Raw genomic sequence first — 27904 nt, forward strand, 5'->3', positions numbered from 1 at the left:
TCCATTGGTCCAATCTTAAGAAAGTGAGAAACTGGATCACTTTCTTAAGATTGGACCAATGGGGGCGCCCTTGGAGCTGGTTTTTGCAAGGGCGCCCTTCAGTCTATCATTCGTCAAAAAGTGGAATGTTAAATTCTCTTGCAAACCCCACTGGTGGAACGGGACCAATGTGCATTTATAAATTGTATAAGTCAAAGAAGAATAAATGGATTCAGTGACAATCACCAATGGGGTGCCCTTTCATCTGTTTTCTGCATTCGGTGACATTCACCAATAAAGGTATATTTGTTCTTTCCCAAAAAATTAAGGGGGGCAATTGCCCCCCTTCCCTTACAAGTGCCGTCACCCCTGATGACTCAGTCGGGTTCGGATTAGTAGGATATGGGCCTGGTAAGGGAGATTGAATCTTAGTTTTTTGTTTTAATTAAGAATTGGGTCTTCTTCTACTTCATTGGGTTGGTTTTAGTTTGTATTAGACTGTTAGTTTTTGTGGGTTGTTGTTCTAATTTAGAATTGGGTCTTCTTCTTTATTGGGTTGTTTTTACATAGTATTAGACTGTTGCTGTTTTCCTGTTTTGATTGATAGGCATGTGGAGTTTGTTGTTTTTCTATAGCTTTTATGGGCTTTGGATGGGTATAAATTAAGGTGTATTGGTTTTGGTTATTTTTGTAAACTGTAGAATGTAGTAGTTTTTTGTTTAGTGGAAATCTATTGTATTGTGTGACCAGATCTGAATTGTTGTTTTCTGATTGATTTGCCTTTTGGAGTATCATTTATATTCGTTTTAGGAGTAGACGAATAGTGATACTACTGCATCATAGTCTTGAAATATCAAATTTTAACTTTGGGTTTTATCAATTTCTTTTCTCATGTCAATGGGTTATATGTGGAATGTGAAGGATCACAAAATGTAGAGTAATTGAGTCGTCTAAGCAAAAAACCATCTAAGTTGTGGGCTTGTTCATCCTAGACTGCAATGTGGTTGTCGTAAGATGCGGCTCCAACGCTCGCCCCACATACTAATTTTTGTGGGCTTGTGTTTCCTTTTCGGTCTGTATTTGTTGAAGTTGGAGCGAAAACACTCGAACCTCTCAGAACTTCACCAGATTCGTAACCTAGGAAGGGCCTATGACCTGTAGTTCACTCTACAATCACTCGTCTGCATTTCTAAGGCCATGTTCGTTTGGGATTGGGGCAGCCAATTGTGATTATTGGACTCAAAATTAATAATCACAATTGGCCACCACAATCGAATGCCACAATCTCAAACGAACCGTGCTTAAGTGGGTTTGTAACCAGGTTACGGAACCATAAGGTGTTAGGCACCAATTCTGGATGATTCCAACAAGAGGGTCTCTATTAGAATACGTGGGGTCACCATATTGGTTTAAGTCATTGATTATTTAGTCAAGATGATAGATTTGGATTGTACACTATAGGCTAAAATCAGTTGCGTTGCTCGGTTCGGAAAACCCAAGGAAATGATGTGGAGAGAAGAAAAGAAAAGCAAATAGAAAATTGAGCGAGAGAATGATTCCACTCATTTTCCACTATTGGAAGACGGAAAAGGGCTGGAATCTGTGTTGGGTTTTTTAGAAACATGAAAGAAAAGCTGGGGAGGACACACTGGTGCTGGGACGGCAACCAAACACGATGTCAACGAAGTGTTGATGGATTTTAACCCATTTTTCCAACATTTTCTGTGGCAAGTCTCGTAACTGAGCAAGGCCTTAGTGACTGCGGATCCTATGCGATTGCAAATCCTTGGGAGTTTCATCATTGCAATGTCGTGTGCAATTGAAAGGCATCAAGGACTTGCGATCATAGACCACTTCTAGCCAATCCTAGTTTTGCATGGACAAAATTGATTTCGGTGTAAAGGTTCCTCGAGCATAGCCATTGGAGGTTGCCGGAGCCGTTGGATGAATTTAGGTAAACCCAAACATGAAAGAAAAACGACTAGCTATGAAATGATAAAAGAAACTAGCATTTATAGCATTTTAATGAACTTGAAAAACAAAAGGGGTCTTCATATTCAGGCTTCAGCTCCGTGAAAAACAATGGATCTTGATACAACATGCGTAGTTTTGAACATTACACTCTATTTAAAATACTAGTTTTCTTATATTATGCAACTTTAAAGTAGTCTTACAATGAAAAATTGCAGAGTTTTTTCATTCATGATTAGTTGCAAGTAGTCCATCTCGGCCTCCTAATTTTGCTATATATAATTATTGCCATATCAAAAAAAAAGGAAGATGGGGTTGTTCCAAAAGTATTTAAAGAGGACAGATCAAAAAGATCATATACATCCCTGATTATACTTTTGTTAAAAAAGGTATTAAAAGAGGACATGATAAAAAAGATCAGATGCATCCCTGATTATACTTTTGTTAAACTCATAGTGCACAATGCTTTTTAAGATCAGTACCGCAAGGGGCGATGAACTTACAGTTACTGAGAGAAAGGAAACAAACAAAAAGGTTCATATATGGAGTGTATCCAAATGGAGTTACTAAACCCTAGTGGTACATCTGAGAGAGAGATCAGAATATCCCAAAAACAATGTATTAGTCATGTAATCTGGCTTTGTGTTTTTTCAACCATTCCCTTGCCTTCACCACGTCAAACTTTCTCGGCTGCAAGATTGTCAAAACAAAAGCTTAGATAATTTTTCTATTCAATTTACTTAATTATCATGATCGCTTTTTTTCTCATTGCAGTAAGTAAAATCATGCCACTATCTTTATCATATTTATCTTTTTGTTCCTTACTATCTCTACTTATTTTTGGCGCATTCTTTCTTAAAATTTGAATGGAAATTCTAATGAAAACCCAAGATAAAATTTTGAAATATAGCATCAAACTAGCGAATTGGGCTTACCAAAATCTGATACGTCTGATCTCCCTAGTCCCATCAGGGAAGGACTTGATCAATAATGAGACGCCCGGTTGATCTTCTTCCACCCATTCAATCTCTTGATCATAAAAGTATCTCTTGGGGCTCGATGTGGAAGCTCCGTCCGAGGATGGTGTATTTTTTATCATGCTCAAATGGTTATGACTCAAAGACTGCTGAATGTCGTCCGAGGAGCAGTGATGGCTCGAATCCGGGTTCTGTATAGATGAGCCCGAGGATACCACAGTGCACTCCTCAGCAGTGCTCTCCTTAGCAGTATTATATGGGCTCTAGGAAAGGAAAAAAATAGTGAATATTTTTCTTATGCTTCAAAGTAACTAGTAAAGTTAGATGTGTTAATCTGTTAAAACTAGGAAAGCCAGAAGTGGAAACGTCATTTCTGTAAAGAAATGGAGGTATGAAGTTCAGAGTTCATAGGCACTCTAATTATTCAATCAAAAGAAAATCTAGTATGACATTACTAGTAAAAGAAGAGAAATTAAGATGAAATAAAATTACCATTAAATAAATGAAAAGCATTTGAATAGATAAAAACATCTAAGATGGAGAAGTAGGAATTACAGTATTAATTGCAGTTTGCTGAAATACCAAGATTAAGCATTTAAGAAAAAAGTAGGACTAGTCTTTTAATAATAATAATAATGATAATAATAATAAACTCCTGCTTACTTGACAAAGTGAAAATGTGATCATACCTGAGTGAGAAGTCCTTTGGCTCTTCTACTGGTTTTGTTGTTGATGGCTTCTCTAGTGCCAGTGCTACGACAGTATATGCATGTAAACATCTTATCTCCTCTTTGTTTCTCTCACTCTATCACCCTCTTCAAGCTTCATACACACAAAAATCCATGACGAAAAAGGAAATTATTTATATTGAAACATGTCTTGCTAATGGCTTTTGAATTTCAAACCCATCAAATTGGACAAAAACATTTTGCAAATGTGTCTTTCGTTCGTTTTACTTTTTTAACGTTGAAATGGAGATAATATTAGCTTCTTTCTAAACTTCTTATCAGTTTTGCGTTAATTAAGTTGGTTGGATAGTGGAAAGGCACGAAAACTAATAGAAATCCCTTTTGGAAAGTCTTTAAAGGCAAAGGGTATAATGGTTCTTAGGCTGTAGAAATTGATTTTGGGAAAGAAACAAGAAACGGAAGTATGGAAAAAAAAAAAGGGGTTAATAAGCAAGATGGTGGGTATAGGCTGAGAAAGAAACTCTTTCTCAGGCCTTGTTTGGGGCTGAGATAATCAAGGGTAGGGATAGTGGATCGATGGGTGCAATTTGAAGCATCAATGGGGATGGAAACTTGCATAAAAACAAGTTTAAAACCTGCATAAAACAGATTAGATAGATAAAAGACGAATTGAAGTTTTCGTGAAGAAAACTTACAACTTCTCTTCCGAACAAAAGAGATAAAAGAGTAAACTTTCTCCACCTAAAAGAAAACGTTTTACAATACCATATTTATAGGCTTTAGTTTGGACGTTTCCTACCTCTACACAAACTAGGAAAGATAAACTAAAAGATCCTAAAATTTCTCAAATTCCTAAAACCTCTGTACCTTTCCTCAAATTTCTACAACTCCTAAATTGCCTCTACTTGGACGTCCAAAAATCACCACAAATCCGTCCAAAAATATTCTACTAAAAATATATTTCTAAAAAAACTCTAATAAAAAATTACAGTCCTTGGGCTCTAATACCTCTTTAGACAAAAGGACTTTTAAAGGACGCACTACCAAAGTGATGATTGTAAGGCCGGTGCACGCATAATGCAAACCACTCGATGGTGATCGACAAGAATTCGATTAAATTCTTAACAGAAATACATAAACAGGTAGAAAGAGAATTAAAGAGAAATGCTCACAAGAGATGATGAATCCATTCCTTCAAATCTTCAATTATGTTGAGCTACAACTATTGAAAAGTAAAAGACACTGCATAAAGGTAAAATAAATGTAAAGATAAATTATGACATGTTTGATATTGGTTCTATGACCTCTTCTCTTGATGCAGCCATCTCCTTATATAAATATCTCTCACAAATTATTTATGACAATTATTTGCAGAGATTTTATACGGTGTAAGCCTTTATAGTCCCTTATTTTTCAAAAAGCATTGTATGGACCAAACTAGGTTATGCCTAAAAAATCATTTCCACAGGATGACCCCAACCCTCCGATCTTAGTATAAAATCTCTTTATTCGCATCAGTAACTTCTACTTTGAATTTTGAAAAGGAAAATGGTGCTCCAATGTTTTGATAAACATGTGCTCCACATGTTTGTCGTGTAGCATTTAAAAGGCTTTAAGCGCTTTTTGAGAACCATAATATTCCTCTGACAGCCCTTTGAATACTACACGACAAAAATTGGAGCGCATGTTTATCAAAACATTGGAGCGCATAAATCATTTCCCTTTTAAAAAACGGTTGCAAAACGAAGGGGCCCACAACATTATAGAATACATATTAGGCTTAGGATTATCCTGTATATTGAGATGATTGATGAGGCACAACCTATTTACGTTGTAGCCCAACAAATGCAGAATTTGGATCATCATATGGAGTGGGAACACTGTACTTTTTGGAAAATATTGAACTTCATGCGCACTCAACGTATAAAATCTCAGAGAAGTGATATATTCACCCCCTTTTCCTTTTCATACCTGGGACTACTCTTTTACACTAGAAGTCGCTGTCCCAAGCAATAAAAGGGGCGAATATATCATTTCCCAAACTCTCATCTATAGAAGGTTGCTGTTGTTTCATCTTCGTTCGTCGTGACTCAGGCTTGTTACCTAGAAATCAGCCTTTCACGTTTTTGTGTAGGACTGAGATACAAGCTCACTCGAACACCATGCTTTTAGTCTCAGCCCTTTACATTTTCTTCAAGAAAGAAAAAACTCAGCCCCTTACAAAATGTGAAAGGATGTTTTCTAGGTGACTGATGCAGGGTATTGGTACAATGGTACTGTAAATGTGCTTGCTAAGGGGATGCTCTGCATTAGTGACCCTTTATTTTTCTTAGGGAAGTGATATATCCGCTCCCTTTCTTCCCAGGGCCACCCCCTCTAGTGTATTTATGCATTATGACATCTCTTATTACACTACAAGGGGTGGCCCGGGGAAGAAATGGGGAAGAATAAATCATTTCCAATCAGAAATAATTTTGGATCCTATGATAGGATTCGAAATGTGTCTGTGGGTCCTACTAAAGTGTCTAGATCATAATCTGGTCAAGTCTCAAGTGAAGCAAAATTTCAGCTATGTCTGAAACCGAAACCAAAATTTAAATCCTTGCTCGAATCAGTCCATGTATCAGCTGCCAGGCTTCCTGTGAGTATGTTTATAATAGTTTTGATTTTTTTTAAGAGAGTTTAACTGGGGGAAATTTCTTCGCAAGAACCAGTAGTTACATCATGTTTCTCCTATTCTTGCCCTTATACTAATTGGTGCAGTTGTACATAAATCCAAAGTGTCACGCGGCCGTAAGGGGCCCACTGCTCTTGCCCCACTCGCGTATTCCCGAGCTCCGCTCTTTGTTTTTTGTAGATGCTTTTAGGACTGCTAAATTGAAGGGCGCCCTTGCAAACTCAGCTGCAAGGACGCTTCATTGGTGCCCTTGCAAACTCAGCTGCAAGGACGCTTCATTGGATTACGTCACCAAACTGCTCCAAAATGCACTTACATCAGAACTTGCCAATTTTCCCCTAAATTATTATAGATAAGATTCACCTTTGATGGTTGGGCCTTTAGCCCTTTAGGTAATGGATGAGGCCATATCGCGGGTTATAACTTATAACTTATATCTGACCTTTGATTTCGAATCACGGTGTTTATTTCAAAAAAAAAAAAAGAAGAATTGAATCACGGTGTTTATCGAATTTATCACCCTAGAAATCTTTTTCTTTCTTCTCTCTTTGAAGACTTTTGCGTGGGGAGGAGGAGGCTACGTCTCAAAAATTGGGCAATAAATTGAAAAATTGTTGTGGTGGAAAATAAATATTTACATTTCTAAGGTTTAAAATCATAAATATCAGCTTGAAACACTTTTTGGGTCATCGACGCCATATCCTGCTAAATTGTACCCAAACTGGAGTTTTGCATTCCCGGAAAATACTAAAACTAATTTTCAAAATTTCAGAGACCCATTTTTGTTTTTCCTCATAAACTTACTTGATCGTACTAAATTTTCAGAGACCCATTTATGTAATATTATTTAATAGATATATGTATTTCTGACTGATCGACCAGAAATATATATGGGCCCATGTCTTTTCGGTGATGCAAGCCATTAGCTTGATAGGTCCATAGATAGGGTGTACCCAAAAAATGATCTCCATAGGATCATGGTAACCCTTGATCTGTGGAGGTTTAAAATGGATGGCTATAAAATGTGTCCATTTTGTCCCACCCTCTACAAATCCAATGGTCAGGAAGATTCTATGGAGTCTATTTTCTTCCACCCTTTTATCTTAATCCCAGACACATCCTCCTTTCAAGCTCATTTTACCTTTACTTACGTCTCCCTCTTTCTTTGAGGGCATTATTGGCATTTGGCCTCATTTTTGCCCTCCAAGATGGGTCCACGGATTGAATTTTCCAACATTATCCCATGTCTCCACACTTGTTTGCATACAGTTGTATATAGGACACGTGTTAGTCATTTTTTTTTTTATTATTTTTTTTGTGATGACGTAGGATGTCCCCACCCCCTTCGGGAGTAGGACTAGTCTCTACGGATACACGCAACGACTCACTTGGAAGAAATTAATAGAGAGAGAGATTGATAGATTCGTGTAATTCACCCCTTAACTTTTGGTTGAGGTGTCTGTCAGTATTTATAAACTATTGTCATCTACAATTTTGGGATTGTATCTACATATACAAATTGCAAATCCCTGATTACAAGAATGAATCAAATAATATGCTAAACATAGATAACACAATATACTATTCTAGTCTTGACTTTGGAAATAATCCAAAGTCGATGCAATGTCCAAATTTAGGAAGGATCCAAGCAAGGAGAAGAATCTCTATTCTTAGTAATGATGCAACTGTGTTATCTCCATTTAACAGAGTAAGAATCTCTATTATTGGCAAGAGTGCAGCTGTGATATCTTCATTTAACACCCTCTCTCAAACTGACTTAACACCCTCTCTCAAACTGACAGTGGGAACCACATTAAGTTTGCCACGGAACCAGACATGGCGTCGCATACTGAGTCCTTTGGTGAGACTATCGGCGATTTGATGTTCACTTGTAACAAAACAAATTTGTAAGGCACCACGAGAAGCTCTGTCACGAACGAAGTGGTAGTCAACCTCAATATGTTTAGTCCGTGCATGAAAGACTGGATTGGCGACAAGATACATGGCACTTACATTGTCGCAATGGAGGATTGGGCGAGCCCGGCAAGGGATACCGAGGTCAGAAAGAAGAGCTTGAATCCAACAGATGTCGGCGGTCGTAGTAGCTAGTGCCCAATATTCGGCCTCGGTACTAGAGCGGGCCACAATGGGTTGTTTCTTAGAGCACCACAAGATGAGATTGGGACCAAGAAAAATGCTTCCACAGGTAGTCGAGCACTGATCATCAGGAGACCCAGCCCAATTTGGTCGGAGAAGGCCCTGATGGAGAAATCACGAGATGATTTGAATTGAAGGCCATGATCGGCAGAGCCCTTAATATATCGAAGAATACGTTTCACAGCCTCGAGATGAACGGTCGTGGGTTTGTGCATGAACTGACACACTTGGTTGACCGCATATGAGATTTCTGGCCGTGTTAAGGTGAGATATTGAAGAGCTCCAACCATGCTTCTATAGTTGGTGGCATCAGGAAGAGGAGTACCATCTAGTGTGGACATCTTGGGTCCGTTAATGGCAGGGGTGGACACTGGCTTGGCCCCAAGCATATCGAATCTGCGAAGTGGATCTATTGCATATTTTGTTTGAGTGAGAGTAAGAGTGTGAGGTGACCGGAAGACCTCCATTCCAAGGAAGTAGTGAAGCTGTCCCAAATCACGCATGTCAAAACACTCTGATACAAACTGAATAAGACTATTAATTCCACGGGGATCATTTCCAGTAATAATAATGTCATCAACGTAAACGAGTAGAAAGATTGAACCAGTGTCAGCATGCCGAAAGAAGAGTGAAGAGTCATTCTGGCTGCTAACAAGTCCATACTCGCTTAGGGCAGTGTTGAAGCGATTGAACCACGCTCGGGGAGCTTGCTTCAGTCCGTAGATGGCTTTATGAAGCTTGCAAACGTGGTTTGGCTGACTAGAATCAATAAAACCAGGTGGTTGTTGCATGTGTACAATCTCCGTCAGTTGTCCATGGAGAAAGGCATTGCTAACATCCAATTGACGGAGGGGCCAGTTGTTGGAGCAAGCCAACGCAAGAACAAGGGGAATGGTGGGGCCCTTAACAACGGGACCGAAGTCTCAGTGAAGTCAATGCCTTCCTGATGATGAAAGCCTTTAGCCACAAGTCTGGCCTTGTGTCTTTCAATGGATCCATCTGCACGAAGTTTGGTCTTAAAGACCCATTTGCATCCTATGACGTTGCCAGTGGAGGGAGGAGGAACCAAAGTCCACGTATTATTCTGAAGCAAGGCATTAAATTCATCAGTCATTGCAGTCCTCCAATGCGCCTCTCGAGAGGCTTGGCTTTAGCAGGTAGGATCCAATGGAGAAGAGGTCGCTGCTAGAAGACATTGAGGAAAGGGGTGTTTGGTGGCGAGCAAGGCCTTAGGTTTCCGAATCCCATCTTTCAGCCTGGTGACCATAGGATGAGTATTCATGACAGAAGCTATGGGTGGAGGAGACTCTTCTTGAACTCTCAGTGAATCAATTGGGTCATCTGTAGATGATGATGTATCTACAGCACTAGGAGTGGACGATCTAGCAGGGCCCACAACAGAGGATGGAGAGGAGGACAATTCCATGGGGGGGGAGGTGGACTGCATGGAGGAGGCATCATCCAGGTAAGAGTAGTGAATGTGGTTGGGGGCGGCGGTGGAGGGGATGACTCTTCTCCAGAAGGAAAGGAGTGCTCATCAAATCGAACGTGACGAGAGATGTAAACACGACCTGAGGATGGGTCAAGGCACTTGAACCCTTTTTGATGAATCCCATATCCAAGGAAGCTGCATTGTTGTGTCCTGGGTTCTAATTTATTTTTATTGTAAGGGACCAAGAGCGGATAGCATGCACACCCAAAAGTACGGAGGTTGTTGTAATAAGGAGGCATTCCAAATAGCACTTCAAAGGGAGAACGACCATGGAGTAGTGGAGTGGGAAGTCTATTGATTAAATAAGTACTTGTTTGAAAGGCATCTAACAAAGAGATACCCAATAACATTTAGGTAATTTCGTTTGATCCAACAAAGAGATACCCATTTCAACAACGTGCCGGTGTTTACGCTCAGCCACACCATTTTGTTCAGGGGTGTGAGGACATGTAAAAAAAATGTCGAATACCATTTTCAGAAAGAATATTTTAAAATTCACACCCAGTATATTCCCCACCACCGTCGGTTTGGATAGACTCTGGTCGTTGTATTCTTCTGCCACCAAACCGTGTGGAAAAAATAAAGTTGTATGACTTTCACTCTCTTCCACCAGTGAAATGGGCTTTCTTCTCCTCTTCTAATGCATTAGATAATTTTTACCAATGAGGGTTCGTAAAACACGTCCATGTTAGCCATGTGTTCTCACCCTCCAAATTTTGCCATCGTTTCATCTTTTCGGAGATGGCAAACGCATCCTTAAACTCATAATCTGCTATATTTGGCAATAATACAATGACTATACTGTGCTGTGAAAAAAGTTAAGCAAATATGGGGCGTATTATGTTTCGGATTATTGGACGGATTTTACCGATTAACCTATTCCTAATGCTAATGCTTATCCAAATAGTAGAATCATAATTGATATTCGTTTTAAAATGGGAATTGGAATAGAATTGGAATTTGATTTCAAATACGGATGCGTATTCGTGTATTCCAAAGGCACCTTATGAGGTGGACTAGGGGTTTAGGAGATCTAAATAGAATCCTACTTAATAAATGGTCTATGCTATGAGGTTGGAGTTGGACCGGGGGGGTGAAGCAAGGGTCGATTTTTGGAATTTGAAGTTGGGCCTTTTACCTTAAAATCGGGTCACATTCGAGTTGACCCGAACCAAGTTGCACCTCTAGCTAGGGCCATGGGCAATAGGAAGAATTTGTGATGTTCGATCGTAGGTTGTTTCAAATCCCACCATGTTCTGAGATCCAAAGTATTCAGTTGTAAATATACCAGAAAATCATCTCCTTAGGATGATCCTAACCCTCGAATATGTTAGGATGATTCTGCTGAATAGTTTGGATCTTCAAACAAAGAAAGTTTTAATAAATACCCATAGATAGGTGTTTATCATAGAGGCCATTACCAAGAATCCAAGATCCAATAGTTTGTGTTGAAAGAGAGAGTGGGCAATTACGTCATTTCGAAAAAAAATCTCCAGTTTTCTCCGGAAGAAAACGAGCAGCTCCCGCAGATAGCAGAAACCCCCGAGGTAGAGTTTTTTCAGCTTCTCAAAGCAAGCAAAAGCTGCGAAGAACGAAACCCTTTTGCGATGTCGATCTGTTCTTGTAACAGAGTGGTGATTTTTCGGGGAACGGCTTACAGATTTTTTCCGTCGAGAAGAGTCGATTCGATTAATTATAGGAGATTGATTAGGGTTTGTGGTGGTGCTAGGGCTTCCATGGTCGATTCCTACGAAAGTTCCTCAGATTTCGTCAAGCGCATGGAACAGGCATGGTTGATCTCTCAGGTACTTTGCTTTTCCCTTTTGTTTTGTAATTCGAGATTTCTTGATTGATGTGGGAAACTTGTTTCCTTTTTCCCTTTCATTTCACTCCGGTTTGCGAATTCTAGGGTTTTGTTGATTGATTTCTGTTTCTTTGTCGTAGTAGGATGGATTTTTTCCAAGAATTTGAAGATTAGATTCTTTAAGTCGGATAAAATTCCCGTTCTAGGGCAGATTTTATTAGGAAATGGGTCTGTGACTTCGTTTTGAATTATAATGAAGTCTTGGATGTTTTGTAACTTCTTGCAATTGAATTGTATAAAATTCTTAATATTTTTTATTGAACTAACCTTGGTTTGGGTTATGATACCGAGTAGATCAATATTTCTCATTTCTAAGGAAATATTTAGTCTTCTTATCTGCTTTGTATCTTGGCCACCTCTCGGTGACTCCTTTTTTGTGCTCTGCTAACTCTCAACCTAAAGGGGTGAAACATTTATTTATTTGGTAGGTAAACTGGGGTTATGCAGGATCACTACGGGTAAATTAAGATAAAAAGACATTAGAGTCGAGTGTATAAAGCATCCACAATCCCTCGAAACAGTATCTAAAAGATAGGGGGATACAGAGGATCCCATATAATCCAAATTCTTCCAACTATCCCTAGAGACAATAAGTAATAAATAGGTGCGAAACAATGGATTCCAAATTATCCAAATTCTTCGGAAGAATTTGGCCATGTTGTGGATGTAACTCAATGCACATTGGATGAGTGCTATGTTACAGAATGGGCCTGCATGTCTGCAGCTTGAGATCTTTGGGAGCGTCTCTCGTAGGGAGTGCGGGAATATTTCTTCTTTAGAACCTCTTGCCACTGCTTACAGAATGGGCTTGCATGTCTGTAGCTTGAGATCTTTGGGAGCGTCTTTCATAGGGAGTGCGGGGATATTTCTTCTAGAACCTCTTGCCATGGCTCACGTTCGGAGTCATTGTGAACCATCAACAATTCACCTTCTAAGGCATCTTGGGTTTCTGCCTCAGACTGTGGAATTCCATCGTCCTTGGATTCCACATCGCTGGAAGATGCATTGGTTTTAATTTGATTTCCATCCTTGTCTTATGAGTTATCCAAATTCGTTCTCCCCAGTTTTGGATAACTCATTTGCTGCATGCATGGAGAATCAATTTTCCGAATTTGAGTCTATGAGGGCCTTGCCTTTGCTATCTTCCTGCAATTGATCCTCTTCTGTTCCTTTGTGAATTTTTCCTATTTGTTGATCTGCTTCATCCTCTCTCTTACTCTTTTTTATCGGCCTCCATTCTTGATTTGGATGTCTAGCTTGTTCCCTCAGAGTCCTGTGATATGCCTCAGTTGCGTGGTTGAACTCTTTGCACTTGCTGCATGAGTTTGGCTTCCATTCATATTCAACTTTCTTGTGGATTATACCCCTTGTTGTTGTGATTTCAGTAGACTCTAGAGTCTGGAAGGTCTTTCCCAGCTTCGACTCCCACATAGACACGAGCATAATTTAGACGTGCTGTTTCAGGTGTTGGGAGTCCATGTACAATGATGCTTTTCATATACCTCTAGGCTCTAGTGACATTTCTCGTTTATCATTTTCCTTTTGAGCATTGGGATCCCCAATCTTTCCTGTTTTAGCTCTGGCGAGGTCACCTATTCTCCTTGACTGCGATGTGGTATGTATTGACAGGGCTCTTTCCTTATGATTTCAGGGAGTTTCCATTTAGAGTAGGCTCCAAAGTTGACCCTCCTTGCTTTGCTGGGCTGGTTTTATGCCTATCACGAACCTTGTTTCTTCTGCATGCTGGGGCTGAGCTGCATCTTTCAGAAGAGTGGAAATTCCAGTGTGATGGTGAAGATTTCTATTTATATCAGTGATTCGGTGACATCCTGGACTTCTTCCTTTCCCATAGTCTTTTAAGTTTCTATTTCCATTGTTCTGAGGCCAGCTTTATTTTGAATTTGGCCTTGGGATGTGGGCGGTGCAGGGTCATCTTCACCATTTTCGGATTGTTTTTGGGCTGGTACAATATGAGGAAAATTTCTAACATTCAAAACAGAAATTTCTGTTGGCCCTCCCTGTCTGTTCCTCTTTCATCGACCCCCCGTTTCTGGTAAGTTTCCGGTTTCCAGACCGGAAGGTGGTTTTCCAGCTGGGATTGTGGCCTTCTATCTCTGCATATGGGCTGGGAGCTTGAGGATGACAACGGATTCCAGCAGTTGGTTATTTGCAGATGGGAATGTGGGGACTGAGGGAGAAAAATTGAAATCGAGTTCTTCCTTGATTTCCTGTCCTAATCTTTGTTTATTTCTATTTTGTTTTCTCCTGAAGAACTGTGCTCCATGCATGCCCTCGTCTGCTTCAACAGCGGGCAGAGATTGATTGGTCAGAGTAGGCACTAACCACAGCATGAGCCAAGGACAGGTCCCTTTGAGAGACGGTTTCTGTTTGTGGTTGAAGCTTTATACTTATCCATAGAGAACAGTGATTCAATTCCCTCAGTAGGCACTGTTGGCTGCAAAGAAAATATAACACTTTATCCCTAATTGCCCCTGATGAGATGATGATAAGAAACTCTAGTAGAGTAGTAGATGTTTCAGCTTAAAAGTTTCACTTCCCCACTATAGGGCCTCTCTCTTTTCTTCCTTCTTGCCTCGCTTTACTCTGGGCAACACACTTACTGGTGATGGAGGTGAGACAGCCTCTTATTACCAAGCAGGGTATATAAGGAAATCTGGTTCGAGAGTTGATGATGGTAGACCATCCGAGATTCTAAATTAGCAGGAGCAGATCAAATATTTAGGCCGAGTCTCCAATTTGATTGTGCGTGCAATTTGTGTGTATATTTGCTATCTAAATAAATTGCATTTTTATGTAAACAACTACAATAGAAGATCACCCATTGTAATCTACCATTCATTTCATTGAAAGGGAGGATAGTTATGCCCCTTGCGCTGCTCATTCCTATTAATAAAGATAATTACCCCAAGGATATAAGTAATTTGTGTATGTGTGTGTAATTTATCAAGTCTGCTATATTACTTTAGAATGTTGATACATTTATTCTTTTTGCACGTTGTAACATAAATGCTGAATCCTCAATTGAAGTTTTTTTTTTCCGAGAGAGACAACGAAAGATTTATTAACTGTGAAAGCCGGAATACATCATGGAGACAAGGTGTCTCACCAATGCACTGGTTTTACAGTAATATCCCATAAGAAACCCCAAATGAGCACTTAAAACAGCCCATAATACAAAGGATTTATCCAACTGCAGTTTTAGACCAGTCCGATATGCCAATGTTATGCAATGTTCATAAAGATTCGCTAATCCATCAAAGGTGAATTTCCCATGCCCATCATACAGCAACCCAGGCCGGTCGCTTGTACTTCTTGCAACTCAAATGGGCATGTAGAATGCAAATGGTGTGGAGGGACAGGCTTCTTTATACTTGGCGATAACATGCTCTGCGAAGTGCCTTCAAGAAACTCTACCTGTGTCATTTGTGCTGGAAAGGTAATACAGATTTTCTATTTGCATTTTAAAACCCCATTCTGTTGTTTTTACATTACAAACCTGAAATGTTTTTCTTCTCTCTTTTAGGGCTCAACTTGCTGCTCAGACTGTAAAGGCACGGGTTTTCGCGCAAAGTGGTTAGAACCGCCCCACACCAAGTGACCAGAGCTGATTTGATGTTAAACTGACCTCATTGCTTCTGAGAATCAGACCTGCTATAACAGTTGCCTAATTCCTTCAGTGAGTTCTTTTGTAGTTAAGTTGTCTCATTGTATGGCTATGGCTTCCCATTCCAAATTCCAATTAACATCCAGCAAAGTATTCCAATAATCAAATCCAACCCACTTTGTGTTTTCTATTTTTTAAAGCTATTATGTAAATTCAACTCATTCTTGTGACAGGGTTCCACTTACAGATGGATTTTGTGGGATAGATATCAAAGCCATTGGGGTTTCTCACCTCTGGAGTCCAAAATCTTTAGCCACTTGTAATTTAAGAAAATGAATGGTTTGGATTATTGAGCAAGTGATCCCTGCTTGGACTTTTGGCCTCTCGTATCTTTCCTAAAAGAACCCATATGCAAGACGTAAAAAGTGAAGACTATATAGTGAAAAGGAACCATACTGCAAACAGCTTCGATTGGCTGAAATGGACGGCTGTACATTTAATACACTTTAACTTACTATCCCGAATAAATGCACAACCGTCCTTTTAAGCCAATGGGGGCGCCCTTTCAGCCCATTTCTGCAAGGGCGCCCTTCAGTTTAGAATACTTAGGGCCACGGCTGGGGTTGAGCCACATGTAGGGCCGATTTGACAATAGAGGGAAGTACGGTATGGAGAGGACATATGTGGCTAAGCACAAGGATTAGAGTTTTTATATGTAAGTGATATATCCGTCCCTTTTGATTATTAGGGACACCCAGCGTCAGTGTCAGGCCCATTGAATTCTTCTGATGTCAAGTACATCAGCCCCACTTTAGTCACTGGTACGCTGGTTCTGGGTGTTTCTGGTAATCAAAATGGGCGGATATATCTAAGCCTAGCGTTTCTCAAGAAGTAGGATGATCCAAACTGACCATCTGATGGGCCACAATGTAAGTAGGTTGTGCCCAAAAAAATCAATCAAAAGATGATCCTAGCCCCCCGATCTAGATGTGCTAGCACTCGTTTTTTACTTAAAACAGTTCTTGCTGTGCTGAAGTTGGACAAGGCGAAACTCTGAAAGAACCGGGAAAGAACTTTCCTCAATGATCATAGCAAAGAACAAAACCGATGGACAAGTCAAGTCACTATCCATTACAGACAGCACAACCTATAAAGAACTTTTCTTTCTCTTTTTTAATCTTTGCTTGTTCACGTCATCAACTCTCACGTATATTCTTCTCCTATGTTGTTCTGTACTCTTGCTTTTTTCTTTGTCGTATTTTTGGTTAATCAAGAGAGCTAGCATAAAGTATCATTTAAACAAAGTTACTAGCTACACAGGATGGTCGTACCCCCGCGTAAGTATAGGCTCCAATAGGTACCATGTCATGGTGCACCGTGCACCCCATGCTCAATCGCAGGGATCATAGTAAGGCTACCTCTGAGAACTATGTCTCTAAATAGACCAAGAGAATCTGATATACCCTTTGGATCCCACCCTAAATAGGTGTGGGATAGGCAGATGATGTGCGGCTCTTGTAGTGTCTCATGTGAAGACATGGACACAACCCTTAATTCATTGGATGAGATCCAAACACTGACAAAAAAAAGTCTGATGGAGTGTCCCTGATCCGAATATATATTTTATAATACAGAAGGCAAATGATATCAGCATAACCATGTTTTGATAGTAGGCACGAACTCACCTTGTCATATATGCTTAACCAGCTGATACAATTCTGAAAAATCTATCGACAGCCTTTCCAAGTTGGTTAAAGCATATGAGACCAGGTGAGTTAGCACCTATTATCGAAACATAGTTGTGCCAATATCATTTTCCATACATAAATGCATAAATTTTCATTATTTAGTGGCTAAACCTGAGGGTCATTTTTTATAGGAAAATTTGCCAATGGTGGACACCAAAATATAAGAATTGTCAGGGGGGGACACAATTTTGAAAAATTGTTAAAAAGGGTTGATAACCCCCTTTTGAGAGTTTGATAACCCCCTCTTAGAGACTTGATAACCCCCATTTCGTCGCTCTCTAGCAATTTTTCAAAAGTGTGTCCCCCATCGACAATTCTCGTATTTTGATGTCCCCCATTTGCAATTTTTCCTTTTTTTTTATATAAAACATAAAAGGCAAGTGATATATTCTCCCCTTTCTTTTACTTGGGAAAGCCCCTTCTATCGTATTTATGACACCAGAGGGGGCTGTCCCAAGTAAAAAAAGTGTAAAATAAAAGAGATGCAAATCATCACCCATTTATCCTTACAAAATATCTATAGACAATGAAATCTGATGCAAATATTCTAAAACTCACAATAACTTCCTATATATTAAAAAAATCTCAAATAGTAAGATTAACATATTGCAATATTTTCTTCTGCACTTAGAAGGTTAAAAAATAAATAACAAATAAAAATTCGCATGCTCATAAAGCTTTGCGACACGTGTCCTTATTTAAAAATTTCTGAAATAACGAATCTCTACCTATCTACACAACCCCAATCAGAAGCTTCCAAAAGAATCTCCCCATCCTCCTCGTATTCACAACTCATCCCCCATAAAAACAGTTGACAAATAAACGAGAGTGAACTTTGTTTTTTCCTTACTATTTAAGAATCGCCCTTTTTTTTTTTTCCACTCAAGCGTCCAACTCGCCCTGAAAGATCGGATCGGGGAACGAGTTCGGGAACGAGTTGAGATCGCCGAAGATGACGTCATCCTCCTCCGCATAGCTACCGGAATCCTGACACCCGAAGTACGTCTGAATATCGTCGGGAAAGCTGCACCGCGGCGGATTTTCAGATTCCGGCGGCGGTGATGGGCTGTCCGCCGCTGATGTCCTCTCCAACATCTCTTTGAATTTCGATGATTGTAGAAGCAAGCCGAGCGCCGATGAAGCCGCGGCTCCACCCTGGCGCGGCTGACCTACGGCTCCCTCGCCGAGGTTTTGGTCGTGGTGAAGGCCGAGGAAGGTTAACCCTAGGTCTTGGTTAAGATTAGGGTTAGGGTTAGGGTTAGGGTTAAGGTTAGGATCGGTATTAGGGTTAGGGTTAGGGTTATTGGGACCAGGTCGGAGCCATTTGATGTAACGGCTGAGGTCGAAGTTGGTAACGGCGTTAAGTCCACGGTATTCTATGGCAGCCATGTCGTATGCGGTTGCTGCTTCTTCTTGGGTAGCTGTAAAAAATAAAATAAAATTGTGAGGGTAGTTTTGTAAAATGCAATTGGGGTATTTAAATCTAAATTAAAGAGGGAGGGGGGGGGGGAGAAATTTAGTTGAAAGATGGGAACATATGAAAGAAGTTTAAAAAGCCGTTGGGGGTTGGTATTTCTCCCAACCAACGTGAATTGATGGATGATGCTCTTTTTTCTGGTGACCGAAATGCCCCTATTTGATTTGAAAAAACAACTTTTAATAGAATTTTAAGGAAATACACTGAAACTCTGGGTATATAAATTCCATCACACATGAATTTGGTTCTCATGCTCATCGATCAATCTAGACCGTTGATTCTACGGGCCGTTGTCCGGTGGTTCAAATAGAATGAGCTGCATTCCCCGAAGGCTGCAAAGGTTGGCTAAAAGGTAAAGAATATATTGTATCAGCGATTTCTAAACCATGAGCAATCTTAGGTTATGTTCCATTTGGATTTTTCGAAACGATTTTACATTCAAAACTGATTATTAGACTCAAAATTATGGATGAACCATTAACTAGGCGCCTTAAGATAATGGGTACAGGTATTTTTCATACACTAAGTTACAATGCATGACAAGTGGCAAGTTTGTATGTAATGCGACGATATATTCAACGCATCTCTCCATGACATGTGGCATTGCGTAATGTCACATGTCATATCTGTCCTAGTTATAAAGTCATATACCAATGACTTTTCTTTTTCTTCTTTGGGTAGGTAAGAGCAAGCTTGAACCCACAATCTCATAGTAGCAACACGACACCTTCCAATTGAGATATGTGCCTGAGTCTTTATAAGCCACCGCCCTTGTATGCAATCTTGCAGGTAGGGTTCATTTAATCTCATCAGCTCAACTAAACCTTTGTCCCAAACTAGTTGGGGTCGGCTCATTTAATCTCATCACATCCTAAAATTCAAAGGAGGGCCCACGTTGCTATTAGCATTTGATGGATCACCACCAAAATTTACTAGTTGGTATCCAACACTTGATCATTAAAGCTCCTTCTTCAATGCTTCTTATTCTCTGTTTTTAGACCGGATGAAATGGGTGAAAGAGAATCGGTTGGAGCAACTCCAATTCGCTCTAAGATTTCATTGCAATTAATCACAGCCAAATCCAGCTCGAAAGACGAAAATTATAGAAATGGGCGGAATGGGTTGGTTTTGTCCAAATGCACTCTCCTTTATCCCATTCTCCACAATGAGAAAATTTCAGCCAAAGGGTTATAGAGCACACATTACACTAAGGGCATGTTTTCTCTAGTCTCCACTAAAATGGGGATTCTGATCTCATGTTTCAAAAAAGAGGAACGTTTTAGCTATATTGTTGGTTGGATTTTAAGAAAAAGTAAGGGTAATTTAGTTATTTAATGAGTTCAACATGCTTTTCCTTTGGAAAGACTTAGCTGGATCATTCTCGCAAGTGTTCCATACAGTTTCGGAGCTACCCAAACATATCTTAACTACAGATTTTTAAAATAAAATCAAATAGATTTTCTTCTTTAGAGAGAGAGAGAGAGAGAGAGATAGATAGAGATAGAGTACCGTAGGTTCCGAGATAGAGATATTTGTTGCCGAAAACCCTGCCAATTCGAGCTTCCCATCTTCCATTGTGATGATGTCTGTACCAAAAAATTTCCTTTTATAGAATGCAGATAAATACACTCTTCTTCATCTTTCACTAATAAAAATAAGGAAGCTGGTATTGACACACCGACTGTTTTTTAGTCATTTCAATATCTTTTTATTTAATATGGTTTCATTAACAGATGAAAAAAAATTAAATAAAAGATATGATTGGAAATAACAAAAACATGTGGGTGTGATTACCATTTCCCTTTCTAAAACACCATGAGATTGCATCAGAAAATTAGGAAAAAAAACAATATAAGCAGCTGCAAATTTGCAATCTAAATTGGTTTCTAACCTTTCCATAAAAAAAATTAAGAGAGCCCGAGATTGAGAAACAACGAAAAAAATCAAAATAAAACAATTTTGTGGCTTTAATTAAGGGACAATGACTATCTACAATCAACCAAGTCGCAAAAACTCAGAGATTAATAATGATAATTTTTCAAAAGTAAATGAAAAATTATTTCTTTATACGAACCTTGCAACACCTCTGTATTTTGAGACACCCCGAGAAAACCCACTACTTTTCCTGCAAATAAAAACCCATTAAATATAAAATACTTCAGCATTATTTGAATTTTTCTTTTTTTTTAAATCTTTTTTTTCTAATGTATTAATTAAAGGAAATTACCTTCTCAACGATCCAATATATTCTTCTTTTGATTGGCCTTCCATGTCTTTGAGCTCTTCATTATATGTTGATAGCTATAATAATTATGAAGAAATAGACGTTTTAGTAAAGATTACTAAACAAATAAGTTAAATGTGGAAGATGAGAATGATATTGAGAAAACATTACTGGAAAATTAAGGATAGTGCCTGGTCCCCAGTATTTCAATGCTGCCAAGTCATATGCATGTGCAGCTGCTTCTTCATCGTCATAAGCACCTAGTAAAAAAATATACAAAGTTACCATATTAGTTTAAATCCATTAGAAATAGCACCAACATTACAAAACACGAAACTGAAATATCCCCCTCAAAATCCAAAAAATTATATGTCATTTTTCATTGTGATTCACTTAAAAAACAAAAATTCTTTCTGGGTTTTCTATGAAAATGTATTTTAACCTTTGAAACTGAATGGGTTTACTTAGAAAATAGATTTTAATTGTTGAAACTGAAACAGAAAAACTCACCAAGATATACTGCACTCCATTCGGATCACAGCATCAAAAACCCAAAAGAGAACAACAACAACAACACAGCAATAGCACAAAAATTAGGAAACTTTCAGAATTAAAAACAAATAAAATGAAAATAGGGAAATTTAATTACCTTGCCTCCCCTTTTTGTTTTGTGATTCATTCCAACAATTCTTATCCCATAAATGAGCTTCATATCGACCGGTCCATCTATGTCTGCAAAAAAATAAAAACACAGAAGGACTTGTATGCATCAAAATACTGAAATTCATAGGGTAAATGGGACAAATTTTAAAGAAAACAAGAATAGTTCTAAATTCTGATAGATGGTAATTCTACCTTGTGACACCCCGGAAAATCGAACTGCGCTGAGGAGGAGAATCTCTTGGCACACTTTTTCTTGTTCTTTTAACCTTGGTGGGGTTATTGCTATTAGGATTTCTCTGAATTTGCTGTGAAATCTTCGCCATTAACCTAGGAATTGATGGCTTAAAAGAAAAATATAGTAATAAGTAATGGAGAAGAAAAGAACTGTAGATATATGACTTAGTCGTTGATGAAGGAGGGTCTTTAAAGAAGGGAATGAAAGGTCGGCAAATAGGGGTTTTTGGAAGGGAGTGTGTGGCAAATTGGAGGGAGCCGGCGAGAGTGCCTTCAGGCCGTCTATGAGCGGCTTCTCTCTTTGTATCTCTTCTCTTGTCTCTTACACTCTCTCTCTCTCTCTCCTTTCAATACTCTTTATGCTTGTGAGTTTTATTATTAAATTATGAGATGGCCCGTTTAACATTTAGGGACTTTCAGCCGTTTGTTTTCCTTTACAAATGCTTACATGAAAGTCACTTTTACTCTCCTTGGCCAACTTTTAGCTTGTTTAAGTGCGGACCCATAACCCATTTGGCAGTAACAGTGGGAGCTGGTGAATAGAACTAGAAAGAATGAGATTAGTGAAGAATAAGATGCTTTTCATATAGTAGAGTCTCAAGCTTTTTAGGAATCTTGCCTTTGGAGCGTTGATTAGGCTTGTTCGCAGGAATATCTCCTTCCAAGTACATCTCTTTAATGATCTGTGCAGTGAAATTAATCTTTTACCTTAATCGCTTTTGAGTCTCAAGAGCCACATGTCAGCTTCTCATTTGGTGACAAATTTTACCCCCATCAACTTTGATTGGATGATCATAGGCATCAAGCCTCAGACATGCCTTGTTTAGGGTTTAGCAAAAGAAAAGCTAAACCATTTTTTTTAGTAACCCTTGTTAATGTTCTACAAAATCAATGGTCATGATGTCCCAATCACTGCCCCTAGGCCCCCCTCGTGGGAAAATTGATGATAAAAGAGACTTTTTGTAAAGTTGTTCTTTTGTTATTTGTAGTTTGTAGGGGTGTCAACGGATCCACTTCGGATCGGATCCACCTATGTCTTAGTCACGATCCATTCAAATCCCTTATCGGTCGGATCGGATTCGGAGTGTTCTTCGGATCCTACTTCTTGTGTCCCGGTCACGATCCATTTCAAATTGGACCATCTATCGGAGTGTCCTAGTAGGTCCTACTTACAAAACAACAAAAAATCTCAGCCTTCTTCATTTGAAATGAACTCCAAAACTTTCTCAATTCAGAAAAGAATTAGTCACTATATCTAACAATAACCCATGATTTTGATGAAGAATAGGATTTATTGTTGAAAAGAACTCCATTATTCGAGGGTGTGCGACGATAAAACTTTTGATTAACTAATCCTTGTTGAAGGTGAGTGGCAAGTTTATAGGAAGAAACACCGATTTAGGATAGGAATAGAAAAGGATGCCTTGGAAAGGGGGGAAGTGGAATGTTGTAACCTGAGTAATATTTAGTTCATTTTTATGAAAATACCCCTCCTTTTAAGTATTAATACAAGAAATATTTTGAGGGTATTTTACTAAAAGGATTTTGGATCGTGACTATCCATCGGATTTTTTTGCCATGTCTTGATCACGATCCGAAATTTTTCGGATCTTACGAAGAGGATCCATAACATACCCATGGATCCTTCTCATGTGCCTAGATCTTGTTTATTAAGGTTCGGATTCGGACTGTTCATCGGACTGTCTGGGTTCATTGACACCCCTAGAAGTTTGTCCCTCTAAAGTCTAAAAGCTTCAATCTGAACTTTGGGTCAGCTTGGGAACGACTACGTATAAAGTATACAAAATCAACACCTTTAATCTTGTAGAATATCATGAGGCAATGATCTGGGTCCCATCCCGGATGGAGGCCCGTGCATAAGATGGAAGGACCACAAAAATCAATAGGAATATTAGATTTTCTTAGCAAAACCCTAAACAAAGCTTCAATCGGTCGAGGGCCAAAAGTCATTCGATCAAGGTGTCCGCATTTCGATCTTCTTTGTTGTTCGAATCAATGAATCTGATCACCTACACAAGGCATAAGGGGCTCCAGTAAATGTCTTTTAGGAAGGGCCATAACAATACCATTCTTGTAAGAATTTTACTTTAAATATAAGTTTGTTTTCGGGCACTTTAGTGGGTCCCGCTACTTTAGTATGACCAAATATGGGCTCCATATCATTTCTCAGGGCCTTATAGAATTTTAGCAGGTCCCACAACTTCCACGATAGGACTAAGGGAAATGATATATTCACTCCTTTCTCTTCCCCGGCCCACCCCCTTTAGTGTAAAAAGAGTAGTCACAGATACACTAGAGGAGTAGAGGGGGTGAATTTATCACTTTCCTAGGACTATTGAGAGCTTTTCCTAATAACTTTTGAGATGGGAACCTTGGATCTTAAGGGTCATCACGGGAGGGCCCAATGGGCCCCTGCCTGATGCCGAGGAGACTCTTTCGTAAGATTGAGGCGTACAAAATAATCAATGGCTTAAACACATCTTAAAAATAAGCAGAGCATGGGATGTGCAACAATTCGCATTAGACATGGCAAGAGATGGGTCCCTCTTAAGTGTTTTGAGGCCGTAAATTCCTATGAGTCCATCTTAGTATGGATGCCCTTGCCTTTGTGGGCTGTTTTCTTACCTATTTTATATTTGTTTGGGAAAGATAAATAGATGTTAGGGGATTAATTAGGATCAATTTTTGGGAATTTTTGTTGAGCTTTTACCATAAATTCTAACTCATTTTAAGCAAAAGGTCACCCAACCAGACTCAAATTGCACCCCTAATATCTTTCGAGTGAAGGGTTTTCATGTGTAAGCAAAGATCCCACATCGGAAATGGTAAATGGATGTGGATGGGCTTATAAGCGCTGGGGCACCCTCTCCTAGACGGACAGCTTTTAAGGATGAGTTCTACCCTGTTCCCAACACGAGCAATACTGTGGGTCCTGCCTTTGGATGATCCAAACTGCCACAGGATGGGCCTTTCTTTGGATCTCCTATGGGCCAAAGATCGAACCAATCAAGCAACTCTAGCATCACATAAGTACATAGACAAAAAAAAAAATACACATTATTAGACGTGAAATAATAGAATTGGATGATTGGCATAGTGAATAGTGTTTGGCTCATAGAAGATCCAAAGCTAGGCCTCTCAAATGAACAGTTCAGGTAGGGGTCCGCCTAACCCCAGCTTACCCATTCAAAATAAAAAATAAAAAATGAACAGTTCAGATGGAATCAAAGGTGGGTCCTCCACCACATTCTATTACAAATTTACAATGAGGTCGGGCCTTAAGCATTCTTAGGGATAATATATTCAAGTGGATATGAATTAAAATTGAGAAAGACAGTGATGTTACACTACTGTAGCAAATGAATTGAATGATGTTTACACGAGAACGTGCCCCAATTTATAGATTAAATTCGCCTCAATCTAATGTTTATTTTCAGTAAGCCAGTCCTTGACTGTATCATCCCCACACTTTTAATAGTTTTGAGGATAATCGTCTCTCTCTCTCTCTCTCTCTCATTTGTGATTGCATTTTACTTCTTTTGGGTATATTTGTTTATGATTTTTGTCTAACTTTTGTTTGCATGGGAGTGATTATTGATGAAGATTCCAACTGTATCTTCTCAGATTTTTGTTTTGGCTTGCAACTGTTTTTTGTCTCACTTCACCCTCTCTTATTTAGAATTTGAGAAAACCTTTTTGTGATAGCACCACTCTTGTTGAGGCAACCTAGGGTTAGGTCACACTGCCAATCTCATAATTTCAAAGGAAACAATTGCTCATCTCCAAACCAACATTATAATTAATAATATAGCCATCATCAAATCGATAATTACTTCTAAAACTGTTTTGAGCAAATTAATTATACTTTTTAATCCCCTATTTTGAATTGAATTTAAATGTTTGATTTATCTATTTTTCAATCATCCGTTTTTCTTTTTATTTTCTCAATCCAAAATATCCTCGATTTGATCATCCAAATCTTGAAAGTTATTTTACGAATTCTCGCGACATAATTATTTGATGAAAATAAATATATTAATTATATGGCTAATTTTTTGGTATAAATATTAAAAAAATTCTATTTTGGCACTAGTGATAATCAATTATTACCAAAATAATTATATTTAATTATTGTGTATCTTTTGATCACTCTAAACACACTCAGATTAAATAGAGAGATGTCATTGTGTTTACTACAATGGCATCTCTATATTGGATATAAACTATTGTATATAACATAGTGCATGTAATTCAATGTATTAGGAAAGAAGAAAAAAAACATACACGAGGCTAGGGGTGCAACTTGGGTCGGGTGGGTCGGGTTTTGAAGAACCCTACCCTACCCGAGAAATATCTCGGGTTGGGTTTTTTTCCGGAAAACCCATGATTCCCAAACCCGGCCTTACCCATGATAATTCTCGGGTCGGGTCGGGTTTTTTCACGATGACGCATTGTAGGAAAAAAAAACAAATCTTCACACCAAAAATCGCTAAATTTGTGTAATCAAATGTATAAATTTAAAAAGGAAACTATATTTCCACATCACAAACATGATCACCTCAATGAAAACAATTATATCAATATATTGCTATGTTATTCAAGAGAAGATTAAAAATGTCAGAGTACACCTACATAAGTCAGGTCGGGTTTCCGGTTTTTTTTTTCTCTAAACCTGACCCTACGCAAGATTGAGCTGGGTTTTTAAACTAAAACCCGACCCTACCCAAGACCTATGATTTCTAAACCCGACCCATGCTATTTTCGGGACGGGTCGGGTAAAACCAGACCCAAATTGCACCCCTACACGAGGCTATACTTAACAGCAGAACATTGCAAGTACCACATACAGAGGTTGTAATTATTCTAACTACACGTATAAAGTCTCACCTATGTCTTTCATTTCAAAATTTTAGATTTTACTATTCAATAATAGACCCATATCACTATTAGCAATCACGGTATCATAAAGTAATCGAAATACAATATTCCTCTACCTTTGTATATAATACTTGCCGAAAAATCCCTTAAATTAATGCTGCATTAGTTGCCGGTTCGCAGCTATGCTTCTTGTACCAAAAGTAGTAGTCATTCTTGTTGTACCACATCAAGCGGTGCTAATAAAAGCAATTCTTTTAATGGCCGAATTGGCCGATGCAACTGAAAACAACACAAGAATGGGGTTTAAGAAAGAAAAAGTATAGTAAACTTTTCTTCTTGGCATCACTGACTTTAATCAGTTGCCAATTACAAAAGATCCAGTCCTTCCATTGGTGCACTCTATCATGGATACACCACAAAGTATAAAGATATAATTTGATCATAGAGGATCCTTACCGTCAGATCAAAATATATCTTACCCATTGAAGGTGGGCCATCTTTTGTCTTAGAATTCCTCTAGTGGGTCCCACTAGATAAACCAGAATGGATCTCTTCCATGTGAAAACATTTACTCGATACCAAGAAAAAGGATACGATGTCCCACATTATTCTTTCCCGTCTTTGCAAAGAAAGTATTATGTAAGTTGGAAAGTAAACTCTTTCCTTTCTTTCCCCTCTCACTCACATTAATATTTTGTACTGGCATTAATGTGGTGGCCATTTGCAGTTATCATAAGTCCTTCCATTGGATGGCTAGAGGGGTCCACCATTGACAATAGAAAGACAAGAATTTCTGAATTGACTTCCAATGTCTGGAGGACCACTCTGTTGATCCTCCTCCTGAAAAAATTTATAAATAAGGAAGCTCTTTCTAAAATAGCTATAATGAAGGGACTATTAGGTAAATGTGTAGAAAAAAGCTTAAATGTATCTTTATTAGTATAACTTTATCAATAAAATTCTACAAAAGAGGAAATTAGCTTTAAGAGACATTTAAGTTGGAGTCATACAAGGCAAAAAAGAAAAAGAAAAAAAAAAGGAATAACAGGCTTTTGTTGTTTTTTTATTGTCTTTTTTGCTTTAAATAACTCCAACTTAAATGAATCCACAAGTTTGTTCCATATTTATTTTCTGCTCGAAAGTATGATATTTTAATATGGCTCTGTTCACTTCTTTTTCCTGGTGCTGTTTTCCCTAACAAGACCTTGACAAGACAGAATTTATGTGT

The 27904-nt window shown here is 38.7% G+C and overlaps 2 protein-coding genes and 1 pseudogene across 2 annotated transcripts; 1 reads left to right on the top strand and 2 right to left on the bottom strand.

Annotated features, from left to right (window-relative positions):
- Positions 1 to 9255: 9255 nt before the first annotated feature.
- On the bottom strand, positions 9256 to 9564 carry LOC143878714 (putative mitochondrial protein AtMg00820 pseudogene; annotated as a pseudogene).
- A 1664-nt stretch (positions 9565 to 11228) lies between these two features.
- On the top strand, positions 11229 to 15621 carry LOC143879606 (DnaJ/Hsp40 cysteine-rich domain superfamily protein). Its single transcript, XM_077382071.1, has 3 exons — positions 11229 to 11747; positions 15114 to 15263; positions 15351 to 15621. The coding sequence occupies exons 1-3, from the start codon at positions 11550 to 11552 to the stop codon at positions 15423 to 15425; spliced, it is 423 nt and encodes a 140-aa protein (XP_077238186.1). The 5' UTR covers positions 11229 to 11549; the 3' UTR covers positions 15426 to 15621.
- A 2226-nt stretch (positions 15622 to 17847) lies between these two features.
- On the bottom strand, positions 17848 to 22210 carry LOC143878332 (AP2-like ethylene-responsive transcription factor At1g16060). Its single transcript, XM_077380632.1, has 8 exons — positions 21736 to 22210; positions 21530 to 21612; positions 21391 to 21399; positions 21052 to 21140; positions 20884 to 20957; positions 20731 to 20781; positions 20166 to 20242; positions 17848 to 18600 (listed from the first exon to the last, which is right to left on the bottom strand). The coding sequence occupies exons 1-8, from the start codon at positions 21864 to 21866 to the stop codon at positions 18062 to 18064; spliced, it is 1053 nt and encodes a 350-aa protein (XP_077236747.1). The 5' UTR covers positions 21867 to 22210; the 3' UTR covers positions 17848 to 18061.
- Between the last annotated feature and the right edge of the window lie 5694 nt (positions 22211 to 27904).

Source organism: Tasmannia lanceolata, unplaced genomic scaffold (genome assembly GCF_043159265.1).
Source record: "Tasmannia lanceolata isolate RefF3 unplaced genomic scaffold, GAP_Taslan_0.1 ptg000006l, whole genome shotgun sequence".
In the NCBI taxonomy this organism is placed as follows: domain Eukaryota; kingdom Viridiplantae; phylum Streptophyta; class Magnoliopsida; order Canellales; family Winteraceae; genus Tasmannia; species Tasmannia lanceolata.